Source organism: Eublepharis macularius, chromosome 10 (assembly GCF_028583425.1).
Source record: "Eublepharis macularius isolate TG4126 chromosome 10, MPM_Emac_v1.0, whole genome shotgun sequence".
Classification (NCBI taxonomy): domain Eukaryota; kingdom Metazoa; phylum Chordata; class Lepidosauria; order Squamata; family Eublepharidae; genus Eublepharis; species Eublepharis macularius.
In genome coordinates, this window is record NC_072799.1 from 64,995,091 (window position 1) to 65,015,692 (window position 20,602).

A 20,602-nucleotide genomic window follows, 5' to 3' on the forward strand; every position below is an offset into this window, starting at 1 on the left:
TCCATGCTTGATTGGCAGCTGCCCATGCCAACTAGAGAGCTCCCATTCTGGCCAATCCAGCCAGGAAAAGGGCCAGCCCCTCAAAGTTGCTGCCAGCAGATACGCCAGTTTTTACTACTGTGAAAATGACAGGAAGGGGGGGGGAACCATGGATCATGCCTTTCCCAGGGTTCAATCGCTCTAAAACTTGTGGGGGGGTGTTCTTTATAGGAGAGTGAGGACCAGCTATCCAGCAAATTTGGTGGATTTTACTTGCAAAATGCCACCCCTATCCAAATTAAAAGCAAAACAGTTTGAGTGTAAGCCGGATCCAAGGGCAGAAAGAGGGAAGCAGAAGCCGCTCAAAATCAATGCTCTGCAATGGCGACTCGTTGATTATGACTATGGACACTCGCAACCACGACTACACCAGTTACCCAACACATGCACGGACTGGGGCTACAGGACACGTGTTCATCAGGAGTAAAATGGACACGGGCAGGAACAGACATTCTAGACACTCACATGACCATCTGTAATTTATCTTGTTTAGTTTGGCTGTGAGCATGAAGGGGCCCGTTCTGGGCTCCCTCAAACCAGTTTGTGAACTGGCTCAAGTTCAGCAAAGTTCGTGGTTCGTGTTCCATGAAACTGAATGAACCATGAGGTTCTTTTTTTCCTGGCTTGTGCCCATGTCTACTTTCAAGTGAATGCTGGCCTCTAACAGTATTGGGACATCTAGCAGAAAGTTACTCTGTTCAGCCACAAGATCAATACTATAGCTTAAAGGCATTTTCTTCTCTTGTGGTTCAGATGCAAGGAATCTTTTAACAATGAATACAACTGAGACATGTATCATATCTTGTTGAATTTATTATTTCATTGAGTTTATTACAAAAGGTACAGAACAAGTTTTACACAAACTGCATCAAAACCTGAGTGTGCTTTAAAAGTAAAGTTATCCAGATTCCTCCATCTTCCCTATAAAATCCCAGCTGTGCTTAATACACTGCTAAAAAGGAAAAGAACAGGCATGTTAGAAGCAGCCAATTCCAGTTGTATTTCCCTTGAACAATACTATATGTACTCCTCAATGAGAAATAGTGGATTAACAGTCAGTTCAGATCAAGTATAACAGGGTATCATGCCTTTGTTCTTCCCAAACAAGAACACAGCCCATATTATTCAGAGAACCCTCTCTTAAATATGTCCTTCCGTAGAAATACTGGGTAGGGTATACAAACAAGAATCTCGTTTGACAGCAAAACATACAGCACACAGACTGACAGCTGATAACTGGATGGAGATAGAGAACTTAAGAGCAGGACATGTCCCAGAGCAGCTTCTACTGAATTTACAAATCCAGAGACTAGACATTCAAGACTAACAAGCAACTATACATTTCTTGAGGATTATGAATCCTTTGGCTTTGGGTAAAAATGATTACAATTTTTAAGAGACGACCATAATTTGTTATCACAAGCTTTTATATTTGCAGTAGCAATAATGGCAAGATTTCATATTGGGTGTAGTGAATTTTCTATCATGGCATAACTGAAGCTTTAAAATTTTTTTTTGCATTATTTCCAAAGTCCTGTACAAACCAAAAACTGCAGTAAAAAACATGCATGTGTGTATCCCATGTGCAAGATATATCACAAGTAATTTTGATCCACATAATTTATAGTTATTTAAACCATGAAATACCTCCTGGAGTTTCCATACCAAGTCACAAACGGAGCAAATGCAAGCATTTTGTATACTGCCTGTTAATATGAATGTCCTTAAATAATGTCTTCCCTTAATTATGCTTAGTTGTCTCTTACTAGCAAGATGGAGGTCTTTCCTTAATTATGCTGTTATCTCCTACTCATAAGACACAGAAGGATAACCAGTCAGCTGAGAAAACAAGTTGGATGTGTTAGATGTTCAAATATTCCATGTGCTACTATTTCTTTATAATGCAGCGCAGCTGCTCACCCCATCATGTGAACGAAGGAGAAACAAGTTGTCTGTCCTGCAGTACATACTACTCTTAACTGATGTCTCATCTACAGACTACATTCTGGACACAAGCTTCCACTCCTCTGCTCCATCTCTCACTTGTGTGTGAAGTCTCCATTCCCTTTTGAATCATCTGCCTCTGAGCTTACAAGGCTGTGTAGCCAATGCACATACTAACAGAATTTCCCTAAGAAAAAGCCTGAATGGCAACACTGCCTTTAGGATACTGGGCCACTTCCCAGCAGCCTCTCCAGGTGTCTTCATCCATACCAGTTTTACGACAATGTAACCATCCTTAATCCCTTTAAAAACATTTACATGATGACCTACTGATTACTATACAAATGCACAAAAACTGAGCACTGTTCTCATAATCTAGGAGTGAGCAGGTTTGCCTCAAATTTGTTTTTGAAAACACAGAATCCCAAACCTCCATGAAGTTCTTTGGCAATTTGCATCCATTTGAATTAGAGAAACCGGAGAGGTTTTCTTCTGGCTAATGCTGGTTCTATGTACTGCAGGAATGTTTGGAAAACCCTCAAAATATATGTAAATATCCAGAAGCTTTACCACCAAGCCAGAATATCTCCAACTGGTATTAAGAACCTGGGATACTGCTGTTCAACTTTCATATGAAGCATTTCCTGCTCTCATTCAATGTCTATGTTGGTCCTGCATCTTTCTCAGTGTTTTTGGGACACCACTAGCTTCTGCCCTGTTGGGATGTTAATGCCAGCAGTTTCTTGCTGAGTAGGGCACTGTGCCGCTGAAGGTATTCAATCACATCTCCTTGTTTTTCAACTACTTCTTCCAACACTGATGTTTCCCTGAAAAGCAGAAAATTCACACTAGGTTATACGTTTCCTTCACCAATAGGTTTCTCCCCACTCCTACACCCTAGCCCTATTTTCCTTAGAGATAATGAAACTACAGGAATAGCTGTGCCTTTCAACAAGTACAGGTATGAAGACTATAGCAAATTTTATAAACTGTTCATCATGATGCTAGTTTGTACGGTACACAGTTGTGGTATCTCCAAAAAGTTTGCCTTGAATAACTGTAGACACAAGTTCATGTGGACAATTGTGCAAGGTACAGGTCTTTGCCTCTCTAAGGAGCCAATCCTGATTATTTCTATGTGACAGGAACTAAGACCTAGCAAGTTGATTTTCCAGCAGAGAGCTGAACCCAGATTGCTTTAGTTCAATTCTATCAGCATCGACTCCATAACATGTTATGGGGCCAAAAGATTAAGTGGAAACTTCAAGATCCATTAGAGGGGTTATATGTAGGAGTTTAGATAAGAGGCATTTACTGATTTACTGATAAGAGGCAAGTACTGAATCACTTGAGCCCCTCTCAAGTAGTACATCTATGAAAGTTCTAGGGATGCAAATGTAATGGTTTGCTGAAGTCTACCTTTTGCAACCTATAAATGGAGCAGCACTACAGTGTGGTATTGCTAACTGCCAAAATAGAAAGGCACCAATAAAAGAAGCAGATATTATACACTTAGACCTGTGACATAAGTAATGTATAATGAATGTATAAAGCTTGCTACCTATGCATCTCTGAATAGCTTTTAGCTGGTTTCTCACCGGTCTCTTTAGCAAGTGTGCCCTCTTCCATGCTACGCAGCACGGAGCATGCTGAAGCACTCGAGGAGCATGGAGCCTGCAGCTTCTCTCCCACATTATGGTGGAAAGAAAGTCTCCCAAGGTCAAATCTCCAGGGAACAGAAATTGGCCTGCAGGTGTTAGAATCAGCAAGGCCAGCACATTTTTTAAGTCAGGCCAGAGCTTGGGCCTGTGAACACTGACACATTGAACCAAAATCCAGCCATTCTTAGTAAACTTCTGGCCTTCACTTTGCATTTCATTACAGGCTGAGAGCAGTCTTACCCAAGGCCATGTGCTGAGCTCATGGGAATAGTGGGATTTGAACCTGCAGAGTGCTGATCTGCATCCCAACCACTATGCTACTACAGCTCTCATACAACTGTACTGGGAATCCTGAAAAAGTAGGTTTCCCCAAGTGTGGGGATGAAGCTTAGGTACATACAGCTTACAGACAGACAGGTTCCGTGCTGTCACCCCAAACGCATGTGGACAGGGCCAGCAAATGTAGTCCCACTCGTCACATATATGGCTCTAGTGTACACGTTGTATATACTATTTCACAGCAGTAACATGAACTGTGCAAGTAATTTACCTTGAGAGGGCAGACATGATTCCACTCTAATTCTTTAAATTAGTCTTCAGGGGGTAAAGGGGTTCATCTAGGTTTTAGAGCCATTGTGACTGTGTATTGTAATTAGCCCAGAATTCAGGTTAAGGGTTCAGCTACTCAGTACAAAAGAAAGGACCTATAACTGAGTATACCTGTGCAAGCGAGAAGTGACACCAACTGTATATAGCTAAAGGAAAGCTAGTAAAATGTTGTCTTCCTATAAGCCCATCTTTGGAGACAGTTACAGCAGCACAATCTGCAGAGATTCTGGAAAACTGCAGAGCTGTAGCTATTATGAATGACTGGACACAGGCAAAGGGTACTCAAGGATTCATGGATGTCAAACCACAGATGTAGGCCTTTACAATACAGATTGCAAGATATGCAACTGATGTACTTATGGTCATGAAGTTTTACTACTGACAGCTCAGCTTGATAAAAGTCAGCTGGTGCTCGAGTGACTTCTACCTCCTCTTCATCCCACTGAGGAAGGGGAAAGACTGAGCAGTTTCTTCCATTCCAGAGATTCCTCTCCCTTCTGTGGCAACTCGGGGGTGGGGGGGATGCAATCATTTTGCCTTTTGCAAAGGACCTCCTAAGTGAGGAAATCACCACAGCTTCCCACACACAGACAAAGATTCAGTTCTCCCATTCCTGTGGGAAAAGGGTGACAAGCTCTAAGATACTTTCTCACTGGATGTAAGTTGAGAGGGAAACAAGCAGGCGCCCGGCTCCAAAGGGCAGGGCTTGCAAATTGGCTAAAACCAAGCAAGCTGGCTGCTGTAGCAGTGGGAGGGGGAAGGAGGAAACTGAGGTACGGAAATCAGAAGCAGCATTCCTTCTTTCCCTTCTGTGCCTAGACTGAAACATTCTTCCTCACACACTTGCAGTCCAGTTCTTTGTGTCTTTACAAGGAAATTAATTGCTGTTGTGTTCACTGGAGCCAAATAATCATCAATAAGACTGTAGACCCCAACTACAGCCTTCTACGCCTGTTACTACCCACCCACCCCTGGTTTTCTCATTGCAAGTTTCCTTGTCCACTCTTGACTAAAGAGGTGGGCTAGGCTTCATAGAGATCGAAAATTACCAAATGTTCATCATTCCAAATATGAACCACCTCAAAATCCAACTCTTTGCTATAAAAAAGGCAACAGAACCAAATTAGGCCTCACTTTTTGCTTCAGATTTTACATGCTGCTATCACATCTGAGAGCAGAACCACAAGTGACAAAAGGCACAGATTGGACACTTGTCAGCTTCCCTCAAGTTTTGATGGGTAATGTAGGCATCCTGGTCTCGCAGCTTCGCTCTCTGACTGCTGTCCAATGGACTTTTCAACTGTCACTTGTCCAACATTCCGCCAAGCTGCCTACATTTCCCATCAAAACTTGAGGGAAGCTGACAAGTGTCCAATCTGTGCCTTTTGTCACTTGTGGTTCTGCTCTAAGTTACTTTAGGTCTTCTGGGTATGGGCATATTTATCTAGCCCTTTCCTAGCCGATTAGTTCTCAGTTGAGAAAAGCCTTCTCGCATGTGATGAAGGGCTTTAAAGGCTGATCAAGGAAAAAAACCCTGGTGGCAGCTAGCCTCACCATCATCTCCCAAAAAGATGCCTTCTAAATTTAAAGATATAGTCGAATTTTTTTTTTGTTCTAAGGCTGCTAATCAGAAACCAGTTAAGCATTCTTAGAAGTCTGAATGTGCTTCAAAATTAGATCAAAGACTGTTGTGACACTGCAAGCTCTGTGTTCCATACCAATACAGTATAAACTGTTTTCTAAACATATGAGGTAGGGGAGAGAACAGCAGATGTCTGGATTACTTGAGATAATGCTTAAAATGGCAACAAAGTGCTAAACAAAAACAGTTTGATTCAAAAGATGCAGCTGAATCCAGGTGGTTTATATAGCTAACCTCTACAAAGCTGTCGGCTGTACCTCAAGCATGCCTGCCAAATCATCAGCTTTGACAATACTCCAGTAATGAAGAAACCATGAAAGATACTGCTTTCTCTTTAGTAACTATGTGGCCACATTTGTCATCCAATGAGAAATTAAAGGCTTCTAATTGCTAGGAGATGTGACTGAATCACGAAGAGCAAATGTTACCTGAATCCAACTTCTGAGGTAACGCGATTAGGATATGCATACGTCTTTTCTTCTTCTATGATATCAGGTCTGGGTTTTGCTCGGTTAAAGTTGCTTACTTTCACTGTAATGCAAAAGGGAAAAAAGCTATTTAGGAATCGTCTGGCACTGGAGCAACATCCTGAAACTGTAGAGATTGCCCTGGTTCTGCTCTACAAAGGGTCCTCCAAGAGCCAGTACAGCTGATCCACGTTAAGAGTGCACAGCATTGGTGGGCAGAGACTGTCAGCACTGTTCTCCCTGAAACCTGCTCATCTAAACTCAAATGAAGGAACATTGGTTTAGGATTTTCATAATTTATATTTCATTTTAAGCAGAATCAGTCACACTCTTAATGCTCTGGTGGGACCTGCCTTCAGCCAGCCACGGTCAAGGGATGGGAATGGTCTATTATATTGGCACGGGGTGTGTGTGTGTGGATAGCTGGCAGTTCAAGTGCTACCTTCCTCCTCATTTACTTAAACTGAGGGCTGATAGTCATGTTCTGCAAACGCATCGAATAGGAGGGCACAAAGAATTTAACACTATAGAAAAATGGACAGGAAAGAGCACAGGTTCAAAATGTTTGTTATTCCCTTTTATTCCCTGATGTCACAGCATAGGCAAATTACGCTGAGACTATACAGTAGTAAATAAACTACTCATTTCTGCATTTGGCTGATTAGTCTCATTTTACCAAATTCAGGGAAGACAGATGGAGAGACTAGGGAGCAGGTTGAGAAGTTCCACTGCTCTCCACAATGCTTCATTCCCCTTTACTCAGTCGGCATCTCCTTGCGAATAGGTTCCTTCCGACCCCTTCTAGAATTGCCTCAGTAGACCACCTGCTGCAGGCAAGCAGGTTGCTTGACTGATCAGAGGCATAGCTAAGGCAGTTGTGTCAGCAAGCAGTAAAGTAATCAGACAAGAATGGCTCACAGAAGTCATCATCCATCTCAGATTCAGTTATCAGACTGATCAGATTACCTTAGCACATGCAGCCAATGACACTGAAGACCAACAGGTGTCCCAACAGAGTCAAATGGACAGTTTTGAAGGGGGGGCATGAAAGATCATAGGAGACTTGCTTTGACTTGTTTAATATCACTCTAAAGAAAGGTGCCTTACACCATTCAGTCCAGATCTTTCAGGGCTAGGTAATACATCAACAAGTTAAGACACCTCAAGAATAAGACCAGAACCCTGTGGCACAGGAAAGACAAAGAACTTTGTGACACTGGGAAAGTGGCTGGGGAAAGAACCGTTTTGGAAACCAATTAAAATATTTAAATACCACTCATAAATTAACCAACTGAAGTTCATCAAGTTTCAATTACTAGGTTTTAACAAACCAGGTGTACAATCTTTTAGCACTATGAAACACTTAAACATATGTAAAAAGGATTTTGATCTGCTGATTCAGATAGGGTGTTATTTTTATTTTATTTATTTCATTTAAATCTCACCTTGGTTCACCAAAAGAACCGAAAGTAGCTTACATTGTTCTCCTCTCTTCCAGTCTATCCTCACAACAACCTTGTGATGTAGGTTAGCCTGAGAATGTAACTGGCCCAAGATCACCCAACAAGTATTCATGATAAAGTGGGGATTCAAAACTGGGTCTCCTAGATTCTAGCGAAGAGTCCTATAGCACCTTTAAGACTAGCCAAGTTTATTGTAGCATAAGCTTTCGAGAACCACAGCTCTTCATCAGATCTGACGAAGAGAGCTGTGGTTCTCGAAAGCTTATGCTACAACAAACATGATTAGTCTTAAAGGTGCTACAGGACTCTTTACTATTTTGCACCTACAGACTAATACAGCTAACTCCTCTGGATCTAGATTCTAGTGTGATACTAACCATAATACCAGTCCGGCTCTCCAAACTGACAATGTTCAAAAAGAGGTCCAGATCAAGTATGAATTTCATACATAGACCCTAACTTTTGAAATAATTACCTATACGAAGATAATTATCTACACAAAGACAAAGGGTGGACACTGATAAGCAGCCTTCATGTCAATAAAACATGGGCAGTCTACATTCTACTGTTAGATGACTACTTTCATAAGGTGCTGAATAGGGATGTGCGTTTCGGCTTTCTGAATGCCGAAAGAAAGCCGAAACACTTTTGTTTCGGCTTCTTTCGGGTTAGCCGAAACATTTCGGAGAAAGCCGAAACGTTTCGGCTAGCCGAAAGAAAAAAAGCCGAAACGTTTCGGCTTCTTTCGGCTTTTCAATGGGAAAATGCTTCCGTCTTCCCGGACGTCTGGGGGAGGCATTTTCCCACTGAATCAGCCCAAAATTGGTGGGGGACCTTCCTCTAACCCCTCTCTAAAAAACCCCCAAGTTTCAGACCGATTGGACTTTGGGGGGCCATGTTATGGCCCCCCAAAGCAGGTCCCCCTATCCTCCCATAAGAAAGCGAAGGAGCAGCATATTGTTAGCATGCTGCTGCTCATCTTCTTCATTATTTCCTATGGGGAAAAAATGAAGAAGCAGGCTTCCTTTGCCAGGGGTGGCATTTTGCATGCAAAATGCCCCCTTACCCTCAGGGGCCCTTCTCCCACCCTTCCTCCCACCCCCCACCAAGGCTCAGACTGCTCCCACTTGGGGGGGCCATTTCATGGCCTCCCCAAGTAGGTGCTCTGCTCTCATCTCTACCACTGACAGCTGGGGGAGGCTTGTCTTGCCAGGGGTGGCATTTTGCATGCAAAATGCCGCCCAGCCCTCAGGGGCCCTTCTCCCACCCCTCCTCCCACCCCCCACCAAGGCTCAGCCTGCTCCCACTTGGGGGGGGGGCATTTCATGGCCTCCCCAAGTAGGTGCTCTAATCTCTACCACTGACAGCTGGGGGAGGCTTGTCTTGCCAGGGGTGGCATTTTGCATGCATACAAAAGGATACACAGCAGGGGGGCGCACCAAAGGGCATGATAGAAGTGTACTACACAAAATAATACAACCCACTTCACCGTTTTTGACAGCAGTTGTGTTTGTGTGATTCTCTGATGTGAAGTGAGTTGTGTTATTTTTATGTAGTACACTGCTTTCATGCCCTGTTGTGCCTTCCTACTGTGTAACCTAAAGCAGTTAAGGAAATAAAGTGCTTTTGACAGCAATATTTTGGGGTGATTCTTTGATGTTAAGTGAGTTGTATTATGTTTGTGTAAGATACTGCTGCCATGCCCTTTGGTGCGCCCCCCTGCTGTGTATCCTAAAGCTGTTCAAGAAATAAAGTGTTTTTGACAGGAATTGTGCTTTTGTGATTCTCTGATGTTAAGTGAGTTGTGTTATTTTTGTGTAAGATACTGCTGCCATGCCCTTTGGTGTGCCCCCCTGCTGTGTAACCTAAAGCTGTTCAAGAAATAAAGTGTTTTTGACAGGAATCGTGTTTTGTGATTCTCTGATGTTAAGTGAGTTGTGTTAATTTTTCTGTGTGGGGGACTGCTGGTGTAATGTGTCATAATGCTTTGCCTACTTGTACTTTGAAAGGGAGAAAATAATTTTTTAAAAACTTTATTTCGTGTTGTTCGTGTTTTATTCTTTGTTGTGCAGTTGGTTCCCATCATAGGGAACAATGGGGCTGGCTGGCCAGCCATCTCTGTAGGTGGTGGGGGAATTTGAGGGAGGGTGTCTGTGGTTCAGGTGCTCTTTCACAGGGACCAGCTGGCACTCAGAAGTGTGCCCACCATTGTGGCACCCCTGGGCTGTGCAGAATTGCCCAGGGAAAGAGAGTTTAGAAGTTCCCAGCATAGGGAACAAAGGGAGAGGGCTGGCCTTTGCCAGCCTGTTCCTGGGGTTATGGGTGTGGGGCAGGTGGGGGTGGATTTGGGTCTGTGAGGGGCTAATGTGGGGATTTGGGTCTGTGTGTGGCAGCTGGGGGGAATTGGGTTTGTGTGGGGCTGTAAGGGGTGGACTGTAGGGGCTGAGAGGACCTACTTGGGGAGGCCATGAAATGCCCCCCCCCAAGTGGGAGCAGGCTGAGCCTTGGTGGGGGGTGGGAGGAGGGGTGGGAGAAGGGCCCCTGAGGGCTGGGGGGCATTTTGCATGCAAAATGCCACCCCTGGCAAGACAAGCCTCCCCCAGCTGTCAGTGGTAGAGAAAAGAGCACCTACTTGGGGAGGCCATGAAATGGCCCCCCCAAGTGGGAGCAGTCTGAGCCTTGGTGGGGGGTGGGAGGAAGGGTGGGAGAAGGGCCCCAGAGGGTTGGGGGGCATTTTGCATGCAAAATGCCACCCCTGGCAAGACAAGCCTCCCCCAGCTGTCAGTGGTAGAGATTAGAGCACCTACTTGGGGAGGCCATGAAATGGCCCCCCCGAGTGGGAACAGGCTGAGCCTTGGTGGGGGGTGGGAGGAGGGGTGGGAGAAGGGCCCCTGAGGGCTGGGGGACATTTTGCATGCAAAATGCCACCCCTGGCAAGACAAGCCTCCCCCAGCTGTCAGTGGTAGAGATGAGAGCAGAGCACCTACTTGGGGAGGCCATGAAATGGCCCCCCCAAGTGGGAGCAGTCTGAGCCTTGGTGGGGGGTGGGAGGAAGGGTGTGAGAAGGGCCCCTGAGGGTGAGGGGGCATTTTGCATGCAAAATGCCACCCCTGGCAAAGGAAGCCTGCTTCTTCATTTTTCCCCATAGGAAATAATGAAGAAGATGAGCAGCAGCATGCTAACAATATGCTGCTCCTTCCCTTTCTTATGGGAGGATAGGGGGACCTGCTTTGGGGGGCCATAACATGGCCCCCCCAAAGTCCAATCGGTCTGAAACTTGGGGGGTTTTTAGAGAGGGGTTAGAGGAAGGTCCCCACCAATTTTGGGCTGATTCGGTGGGAAAATGCCTCCCCCAGACGTCCGGGAAGACGGAGGCATTTTCCCATTGAAAAAGCCGAAAGCCGAAAGAAAGCCGAAAGCCGAAATGGCTGGCCGTTTCGGCTTATTCGAAAGAGATTCTTCTTTCGGTTTTCGGCTTTAGCCGAAATTTTTTGGCTTGCACACCCCTAGTGCTGAACATTTATAAAGATTCGGCTACCACATAATATTATAAAGGGCTAAAATCAAAACCACTCAGCAAAATATCCCCACTTTAACAGACTATAGCAGATCCACATCAATTCTCTACAGTGCAGTTCTCAACTGACTTCCTACTGAGCTTAAATTTACTCCATAGGATTGAGATTTCGTTAGCACAGGATACAATTAAGTTAATTACTCTTGAGATATTAGACGGCTAAGAAACTTAGTTGCAAAGGCTAACTCTTTGTCTATAGATGCAATGGGGAAGGTCAACTGATTAAATGTTTTGAACACAAAAGTATCAATCCATAAATGGCATGCTTGATTCAGCTCTGATTACATAGGACCCAAACACCCACACTATAGAGAAATGCAAATTCCAACTTGCTACTTTCTTTCAGCCACAACACCCCTCAACCCTACCTCATTAGTATTGCTCAGAGACAAAGATAATTTAGAGAGTTGGTTTTGGGATTATCAATAGTACATATGAAGCATTCTGAACATCGTAAAGCTCCATGTAAATGCTTATTACTATGATTTACCATGAACATAAAAAAATTCTCCTGTTCTAGGCAAGAACACTGGACAGCCACAGAAGACAAGCACGTATACTCTTGGATTACAGTGGTGCCATCCCGTATATTTATTCAGTTATGGGAAGAAACTTCAGATCATAGCTTGTGCCAAACTAGAGGCGGCTCTTCACCACTGACTGCAGAACAGGCCCCATAAATCTTGCCATCTGCAGTAGTGCAATTGGTGCCATTATGTCTGCCTCATCTATTTGTTGTGATACAAGTATAATCTAGTAATGCACCCAACACTGACAGAGGATAATTTGAGGCTAAATAAAGATATTAATGTACTGACCAAAAAGTAATCTGTGGGGATGACATTTCACAGAATTGCCAACCAATGGTGATTCATCCACTTCAGTTTTGAAAAACCCATATAATACCTTGATACTCAAGCTCCCATTTTAAATAGGAGGAAGTAGTTTAATGCAAGACTTCACTGATCAATTTTGTTAACACGTATCCATGGTTCAGAGGCAGGAACCCTCAATGCCAGTGCTTGGGGCAGCCAACAATGGGGGGCTCTGGCCTCTGTGACCTGCTTTTAGGCCCTGCAAGGGGATCTGTATCAAACAAGATGCTGCACTAGATGGTGAGATCCAGCACAGCTGCCCTTATGTTCTACTGGTACCACTGAAAGCCAGTGCTGTACCTGTCTACCGTCAGAATTAGCAGCACATCACCCGTTCCTTTTCTGCAATATTTTACATGGTACTGAGATTCACATTTTTCTTGCCTCACTGTCAGTGCAGTCTAACTTGACCATATTAGCTCCCCCTGCCCCACCCAAGTATTTATTATATAGCCTGCATCATGTTGCCCTTGAGTTTTAACCAGCTGCTTCAAGTAGGTCTCTGGAAAAGCAGCAGATAAACTTTTTTAAATAAACGGACTCCGAAAACAACCATCTTTCCCTCTCTCACTACTACTATCGCATATTCAAAGATGAAGGGCGTTCATGACCTGGGCAGAGATGCAGCTGCATTTCAGTGCCAGGCAAGAGACCCCTCTGAACAGCCGCTCTTCCTCAGAGCTGGCTCTCAGTGCCAACTGTGGAATTTTTGTATTAACAGCTGGGATTTTGCTTCTTGAGTAAGCCATTCAAGTCCCAAGTTCTTGAGACTGGGGAACAGACATTAATATGCAGCATTAATGCCAGGAAACTAATTGTGCTTGGAGCATCACCTGGGTACTAAATACTTAGTACAAAGCTAAACAATTAAATTTAGACCTCTGATCTTTTCTAGTGTTGTTTCAAGGTGTGTATGTGGAATTTTTTAACACAGTAGGGAATAAGGAGAGAGCGCAGAGACCAGCATCAAATGGCTTTAAAGTTATGCTATTAGCTTTGTGCCTTGACCTGATATCTGATCTCGTTGGATCTCAGATGCTAAACAGGGTCGGCCTTGGTTAGTAACGGCCTTGGTTAGTAACAAAGACCAGGGTTGCAGAGGCAGGCAATGGCAAACCACCTCTGTTAGTCTCTTGCCATGAAAACCCCACCAGGGTTGCCATAAATCAACTATGACTTAAGGGCAGGATTTCATTTTATCAGCTTTATAGCTCTCAGCAGCACAAGACAGACTAACACAGAAAGCTTGCTTGGTGTGGTGCTTAAAGTGTTCAGCTATGATCTAGGAGACTCAGGTTTAAATCCCCAGAGTATCATAAAGATTCCTGGGTGACCTTGGGCTAGCCACACACATACTCTCTCAGCCTAACCTGCTTCACAGAGTTCTTACGGGAATAAAATGGAGGAGGAGAGACTAATGTATGCTGAGCTCCTTTGAGAAAAGACAGGAGAAAAATATACTGAATAAAAATCTCAGTAGTGCATCTTAAGACAGAAGGAATATGGCTTAAAAAGTAATTAGAATGATGCCAGCCATGCTCCAGGTTCTTACCTGTATAGACCACCTGGCATATCAATGAGCAAATCAGCTCCACGCTCAAGACTGCCAAGATGAAGCAGAGGTACAATTTATTGTGTTCAGGAAAGGAATATTGCACGGACAGTATCAGGAGTAAAGCTGCATTACCTATAGGAAGCAAGACAAGACTTATTACAGACAACCATCTGGCTCATTTTCATAAAAATGGCTCAATTGTTCCCATGTATTTATACACAGAAAAGTAATTGGTTTGAATTAAGTGACACATCCAGCTGTGGAATGAACTAGTGTATGAGATGCATGCACAGCCCACTCATTTGAGTGGTGTTAACATCCTTGTCTTTGCAAGACGGATGAAAGGAGGGCGGGATTCAACACCTTCTCTCGTCAGATAACTGGTGCCATTGCAAATAGTTGGAGGCCATTAGATTGAGCTTTTTGATGGGCAGGTAAGCAACAGTGGCTGGCTCCCACTAAATGAGATTGGCCCCTTTAGTTTCTTCTGGAATATTATCAAACATGATTATATATTAAAGTTAAATACAACGATATTTAGAATGGTCACTAACAAAAGTGTGTATTCATGTGTGTACAAATAGGACTTGCATCTAAAGTAACAGCATACTTGGTTGACGGATTACCTAAATGTACAGATGTATGCACAAGCTTGCAATACAATTCTCCCATTAGGCCTGCATTTCCTCCAGCTTTTCCTTAGCTTATAATACTACAGAGATTAATAGTGAGAAGCATTAAGGCACAAAGCTTTAATTTGCATTTCAACCACTCGGCTGGCATCTCACTCATATATAAAATTTAAACAAAGTTCTTGCTAGTCTAAGGTCTACTTTTCCATTAGGGAAAGTATACAATGCATGATATTTTCTGTTCTAGAAAGGAACTGAGATCTAGAATGTGATGATGGTTATAAGCTAAATCAGTCTTGCTTGATGTTTTTTCCTCCTCAACTTTAGGCAAATCTGATTTCACCCTATCAAGAACAGTCCAACATTACTTAAAAGCCCAAAGCAGGTCTACTTCACAAGGGTACTTGAAAAGTTTCTCAGCAGCTTCACACACTTGAATCATTAAGAATTAGAAAAAGATTATTTTTTTGCAATTTCATCTAATCAAAAGCTTCTAGCTAAGGGCCCTACTTGGAAACCAACATCTTTCCTCATCTCCAGAGCTCTACCTAGTGGCCACTTCTTAACAACTATCTTTAACTTGGAAAATGCATGAAGAGACTTCTGCAAAAATTGGTTTATAGCTGGGTGGCAATTTTAGTCTTGTTCCATTCTTTGTTCCCTCTATTAAAAGCTTTGTGGCTGCCACTCTTTATGATTTTTTTAAATCAATTGATACTACATTTATTGGTTTAGATTGCTGGACTGAGTTTGTTCTGTTCGTATTCAGACTGAAATGTGGAACGCCACCTTGCAAAGTGGAAGATACAGATATTTCTTTTAAAAGAAACAGTTGTTAAAGATATTAAAGCTGGTGCTGGTCAGCAAGGGGTACGTCTTGTAATAAACAGGACATCGTCACAGTTTAGTTAAAGAGCATTCTGCTGCCTTGTTGAATGTATTCATAGGTCCAGATATTACAAAGTTTAATACAGGTCACACCAGTTTTCTGCCAACACTCTTCCTGCAATATGGTACACATACCCTCCACCTTGAAGCGCCAACAAGTTTCTGTAACTTAAACTGCAGCATGAAGAACATAATTCTACAGCATCATATCCAAAGAGCATGCAGCCCAATCCTAGCTGTACTCAATACTCACGCTGGGTTTAATGAGGTCTAGTCCCATGTAACTGTATACAGGATTGGATTCTTAAATCCATATGACTAGGACGTTCTTTCCTGATACATAGGATTTACCGTACAAAAAATAGACTTTTGTTTGCAGACAATAATAGACTCAAATAGAAAGTGGTTACTTTCACAACAACACTGGTCAAAATGAAACTGATAGTTCTCAAGTACTCTATCATTTGGATCAATGTAAGGGTGATTATCTGATGTAGAAATTAATTATATATTGATTTGAGACATTTTACTCTGAGTGTACATATACATTTTGGACAAATGTGAACTTTCTTTGCTGAAGTGAATGTTTTGATTCTAATGATTTGTTTTTGTTAATTTATTGTGGCTTACAGTAGAAACAGAAAGAATTCTGCTTCAGTGCATGACTATTATTGCTTCAGAAATCAAGGCAAGCCAGAGCAGTCTAGGAGAAACTAGTCATCCCTGCTGTTTACCGATACCAGCTCCCATCAACAAACATTAGGTTGTCCTTCAAGGTCGTCAGCTCCTACTAAAAACTCAATACCTTGCTTTCATAGTGTTTTTCAAGACCCCTTCATTCTGCTTGCACCAGATCAAGCCCAGTGGAAAGAAAGTAGCCCCTGTAAGCAGACTAAACTGAAACTGTTTCTCCAACACAAGCGTTTTTTCCCAAGGGCTAACTGTGGCAAGGGCTAGCAATCATCCTCAGCCAAGTTAGGCTAGTATGTCATGATTAACAAGTCATTTATTGACCATTCTACAGACTACCTATGTGATAACTAACCTGCAGTAACTCTGAAAGACTGAGGGGGAACATTCAATTGGAAGCAAGCTAGCAGCTGCATTCCATCTGGGCAGAGTTCTCTCTTGGTAGGCTGTGAGCCAGATGCTCAAGTCTTTGGGCACCAACCACCTGGTGAAGTACATTAGGCTAAGACTGGCCCAAGATTATCCAATGAGCTTCCATGACAGAGCGGGGATTCACACCTGGCTCTTCCAGATCCTAGTACCACTCTAACCACTGACACCACAAGCTCTCAATATATCTAATTTGTTTAAAAGGTTGTGGAATTTCCTGTAAGGAGCTTTGAGTCCTTTCAGGAAGAAAGGACTGCAAGCACCGAGTCATTACTGACCCATGGGGGGATGTCACATCACAATGTTTTCTTGGCAGACTTTCTACGGGGTGGTTTGCCATTGCCTTCCCCAGTCATCTACACTTTACCCCCCCACACCCCAGGAACTGGGTACTCATTTCACTGACCTCGGAAGGATGGAAGGCTGAGTCAACCTTGAGCCGGCTACCTGAACCCGGCTTCCGCCATGATCAAACTCAGGTTGTGAGCAAAGTTTGGGCTGCAGTACTGCAGCTTACCACTCTGCGCCACGGGGCTCCTAGGTATCAATTTTTAAAAATTGAGGCAGAAACATATTAAATATAGAACCACCCTATATAATCATGCCTGCTGGCTATGTATTAAGACAACCTGCAGCTCTCTACTCCTTTTGAAGTTTTCAATTTAACAGTCAAGTGAAACACTGGAAAGCTATAGCTTAATACTTAAGTTGAGATATTCAACAGTAAATTCACATTTAACAGCTAGCAGATACAATGACATGACAACTCCAGACTCACCTGTAGACTGAATTAGGAGTGGAAGCCTCTTCAGATATCTTGTGTTTCGGTAGATTAAGAAATAGCCTCTGCGTTTGGCCTTACTGTGGTGGTACTGAATGTATTGTTCAAGGAACAGATGTAGAAGCCAGAGAATTACCTTGGCAATGATTACAGCGGTTTGGACTTTAAGTGGATCTGTGTAGTATTCTGGACACCTAGCTTTACTTGCATCAGGATAACAGAACATACCTGCTAAAAAAGCCAGAATGACAAAAGCAACCTAGGAAGAAAGAATGCCAAAGCATTAGAACTTTAATGCTTGGCCTAAATAATACTCCTGTCTACCCAATACCTTCTAGAATAAACCAGGTTTTGCTCAAGTTGTCTTAAGAAACCGTGACCTGTCTTTACCAATTTTTTCCAGTTATACTCTAAGAACACTTCCCATTGTCAACTCGACATTCCAGAAGGGAAGTACAACACGTTGAAATAATAACTCCTCTTACATGTTGGGTCCTACACTACTGCAGCTGAAGCTAATTAGGTAGCCTTACATTCAGTAGGAAGCAATCATGTGATGTACTTGTGCCTACATGTACTTTCAAATAAGCTACTTCCCCAATTCCATCCTACACTAACATTGTCACAGTCTCTGTGATCAAGGAACAAAACAAAAGGTTGGACCTGGTCAATTTTATCATTCAATTCTACCCAATTTCCCTCTTCCTTATAGCCCCACAAAGGTGCCAGGATTTTTTTGGTAGTCAAAAGGGATCCCTCAATCGTTTTTTTAAACACAGGAAAAGGCTGGTTGGATCCAACCAAAGGATAAAGCCAGGCCTAATGTTTAGGTGCCTTACCAATAACATATTACAATGCATAGAGGAGCAGGCTTGACTGTCGAAAGGCACTGAAGCCAAGCCCACTCAAGACAAAACTATCCAAGGAACTGAAAAAACCACAAGCCACATCTGGGCAATAGTTGGCCAGACAGTATTATACAACTTACATGTATCAGCAACAAAATATTGACCAAACAGACTGTAGGTATAGCGTAGAACTTTGGACGCAGCCAGGCATGCAATGCATGAGGTGGAAGAAGAGGGGCATCAAGCAGGGAGTCCTCATCCACGCTCTGTGTTACCTCCAGAGACCCCTGAAATAAATTTAGCAACATGAGATTCAAGTCAGACAACTAACAACATTTACATTAGGAAGAGAAGATGAGTCTCTGAACTGCTTACATTTGCACACATTAATGACTTACAAATACAGGATTAATAAACCAGTTTTAAAGAAGATTAACAGCACAGTCCCGTACAGAGTTACTCTGGGCTTAGTTTAACACTGCATAGTACTGCCCTGCCCTGCCCTGCCCAGTCAAGTGAACTGAAACCCAAAGAATTGGAGCTGAGAGTGGAACAGTCAAAATAAATTAAGGCAGGCAATGCTACCTGAACAGCGAAGACTGTGGTGGCAGACCAACATATTCTATACATGTTTAGAACTTGCTTGCATGCACACAGCTATCCACAGTGTATATTTTAAACAAATTTGGGTGCATCTACATTAAGCATGCCCATTTTTAACCTTGCAAAGCATTACAGATGGTTCTGCTTGAATTTTTAACAGCTGCATCTCCATTATAGCTTTTAAAGCCATCTACTCTGTCTACACAGATTATTCCTCAGCATTCTTATCAGAGGTGACCACTGAAGAATTCAATTGCAGCAGAAAACAATTGGAAAGACATGTTGTCTAATCTAGCCCTAAAGATAGCCAGGGAGTTTACACTATAAGGTATCACCTAAATTCTTAGAGCATTGTTAGATCGCTGGGTCAGCAGGACAACACGCATTGTTTATCTGTTTATTACAGAAAACCATACTGCACACGAAAGCCTACAATATACTTTAATCCCCTTTTATATAAAAAATTCAAATTACTGAGTTTTGAAGTGAGAATATTTTCCAACAAGTCTGCTCATGAAATACCACATAAACTAAAAATGCAGGAGCACAGAAACTTCAACACTCAAACTTAAATAAGGTTGAATGCACAGCTTAGTTTTGGAAAACTCTCCAGCATCTTTTTAACAGTACTACCTCCATGTTACCTTAACTGGAGTTGTCGATGCAGACACCACAAAACTTCAGTCATGTGGACCCACACACACAGAAATATCAGTTGTTGTATTGCCAGAAATGTGACTCAAAGTTTTCCATTTCTGAAGATTTACAGTTTTATAAAACAATAAATGAATGCCTGTACAATATTTGTAAAGGCTGGTAGTTTCAAAGTCGAAATTAATGTTTTTCAGGTGATTATCAGAAGGAATTGTGCAAGACAACATGTGTGCTTTATTGGTTTGTAATGAAAGGGGAATAAAACTATAAATACAGACAACCCAAATTAAAAAAATCAAGTTATGAGTTCATGTGTTCAGCTGTGCAGATCAAACCTAAACCAAAACTAAGATTCTTGTAATGTATCCTCTCACATGGTAGAAGGGCCATTGTAATCACCAACATGACATAATAACATTTGATTTATATACCACCCTTCAAGACAACTTAATATCCACTCAGAGCGGTTTACAAAGTGTGTTATTATCCTCACGATAATAACCTTGTGAGGTGGAGCCGAAAGAGCTCCAAGAAGCTGTGACTGACCCAAGGTCACCCAGCTGGCTTCAATTGGAGGAGTGGGGAATCAAACCCGGTTGTCCAGATTAGAGTCCTGCCACTCTTAACCACTACACCAAACTGACTCTCAAACTGGAACTAACAAATAATGGAAGCAATGCTATGAAATACAATTATGAAACTCAGGTGTTCCAGAGACTTCAGGGGATAAGAGAGCATCATTCTGTTGAAACAAATAAGTGGATGCCCACATGTATAGAATCTCATATATAGTTATTTCAGTTAATTAAAATCAGTGTTAGTTGTTATGGCCTTTGTTTCCCCCCTTGAACTACATTGAACTACACTGAAGGAAATACATGCTACATTTTTTTAAATTTTGTACAAGCGTTATCTCAAAAAAAGATTTCTATAAATCTTTTAATTTGTGCAAACACTAAAGCAACACTTGATTTATTTATTGTTTTCCTTCTCAGACGTTTCAGATTAAGAATTTGTCACTACTAAGGAACAATTTTTTTAAAAAACTAAGTTAATTTATACCCCACCTTTCTCCTCAGCAGGGACTCAAAGTGTCTTACATCATCCCTTTCTCCATTTTTTCTTTACAACAAACCCTGTGAGGTAGGTGAGGCTGAGTGCGTGAGACTGGGCACCCAGCAAGCGTCTTATGCCAGAGCAGGGATTCAAACCTGGGTCTCCCAGACCTAGCTGCTACACTTGAGC

The 20,602-nt window shown here is 42.5% G+C and overlaps 1 protein-coding gene across 2 annotated transcripts in view; it reads right to left on the bottom strand.

The window, feature by feature from the left end:
* Positions 1 to 834: 834 nt before the first annotated feature.
* Positions 835 to 20,602, bottom strand: part of TMEM192 (transmembrane protein 192) — a 34,628-nt gene continuing 14,860 nt past the window's right edge. For both annotated transcript variants that reach the window (XM_054989884.1, XM_054989883.1), the window contains exons 2-6: positions 18,241 to 18,387; positions 17,250 to 17,511; positions 13,830 to 13,964; positions 6,324 to 6,426; positions 835 to 2,810 (exon numbers count right to left, since the gene is read on the bottom strand). In XM_054989884.1, coding sequence (XP_054845859.1) covers positions 2,687 to 2,810; positions 6,324 to 6,426; positions 13,830 to 13,964; positions 17,250 to 17,511; positions 18,241 to 18,387 — 771 coding nt within the window. In that variant the 3' untranslated portion in view covers positions 835 to 2,686. The remainder of the gene's footprint in view (positions 2,811 to 6,323; positions 6,427 to 13,829; positions 13,965 to 17,249; positions 17,512 to 18,240; positions 18,388 to 20,602) is intronic.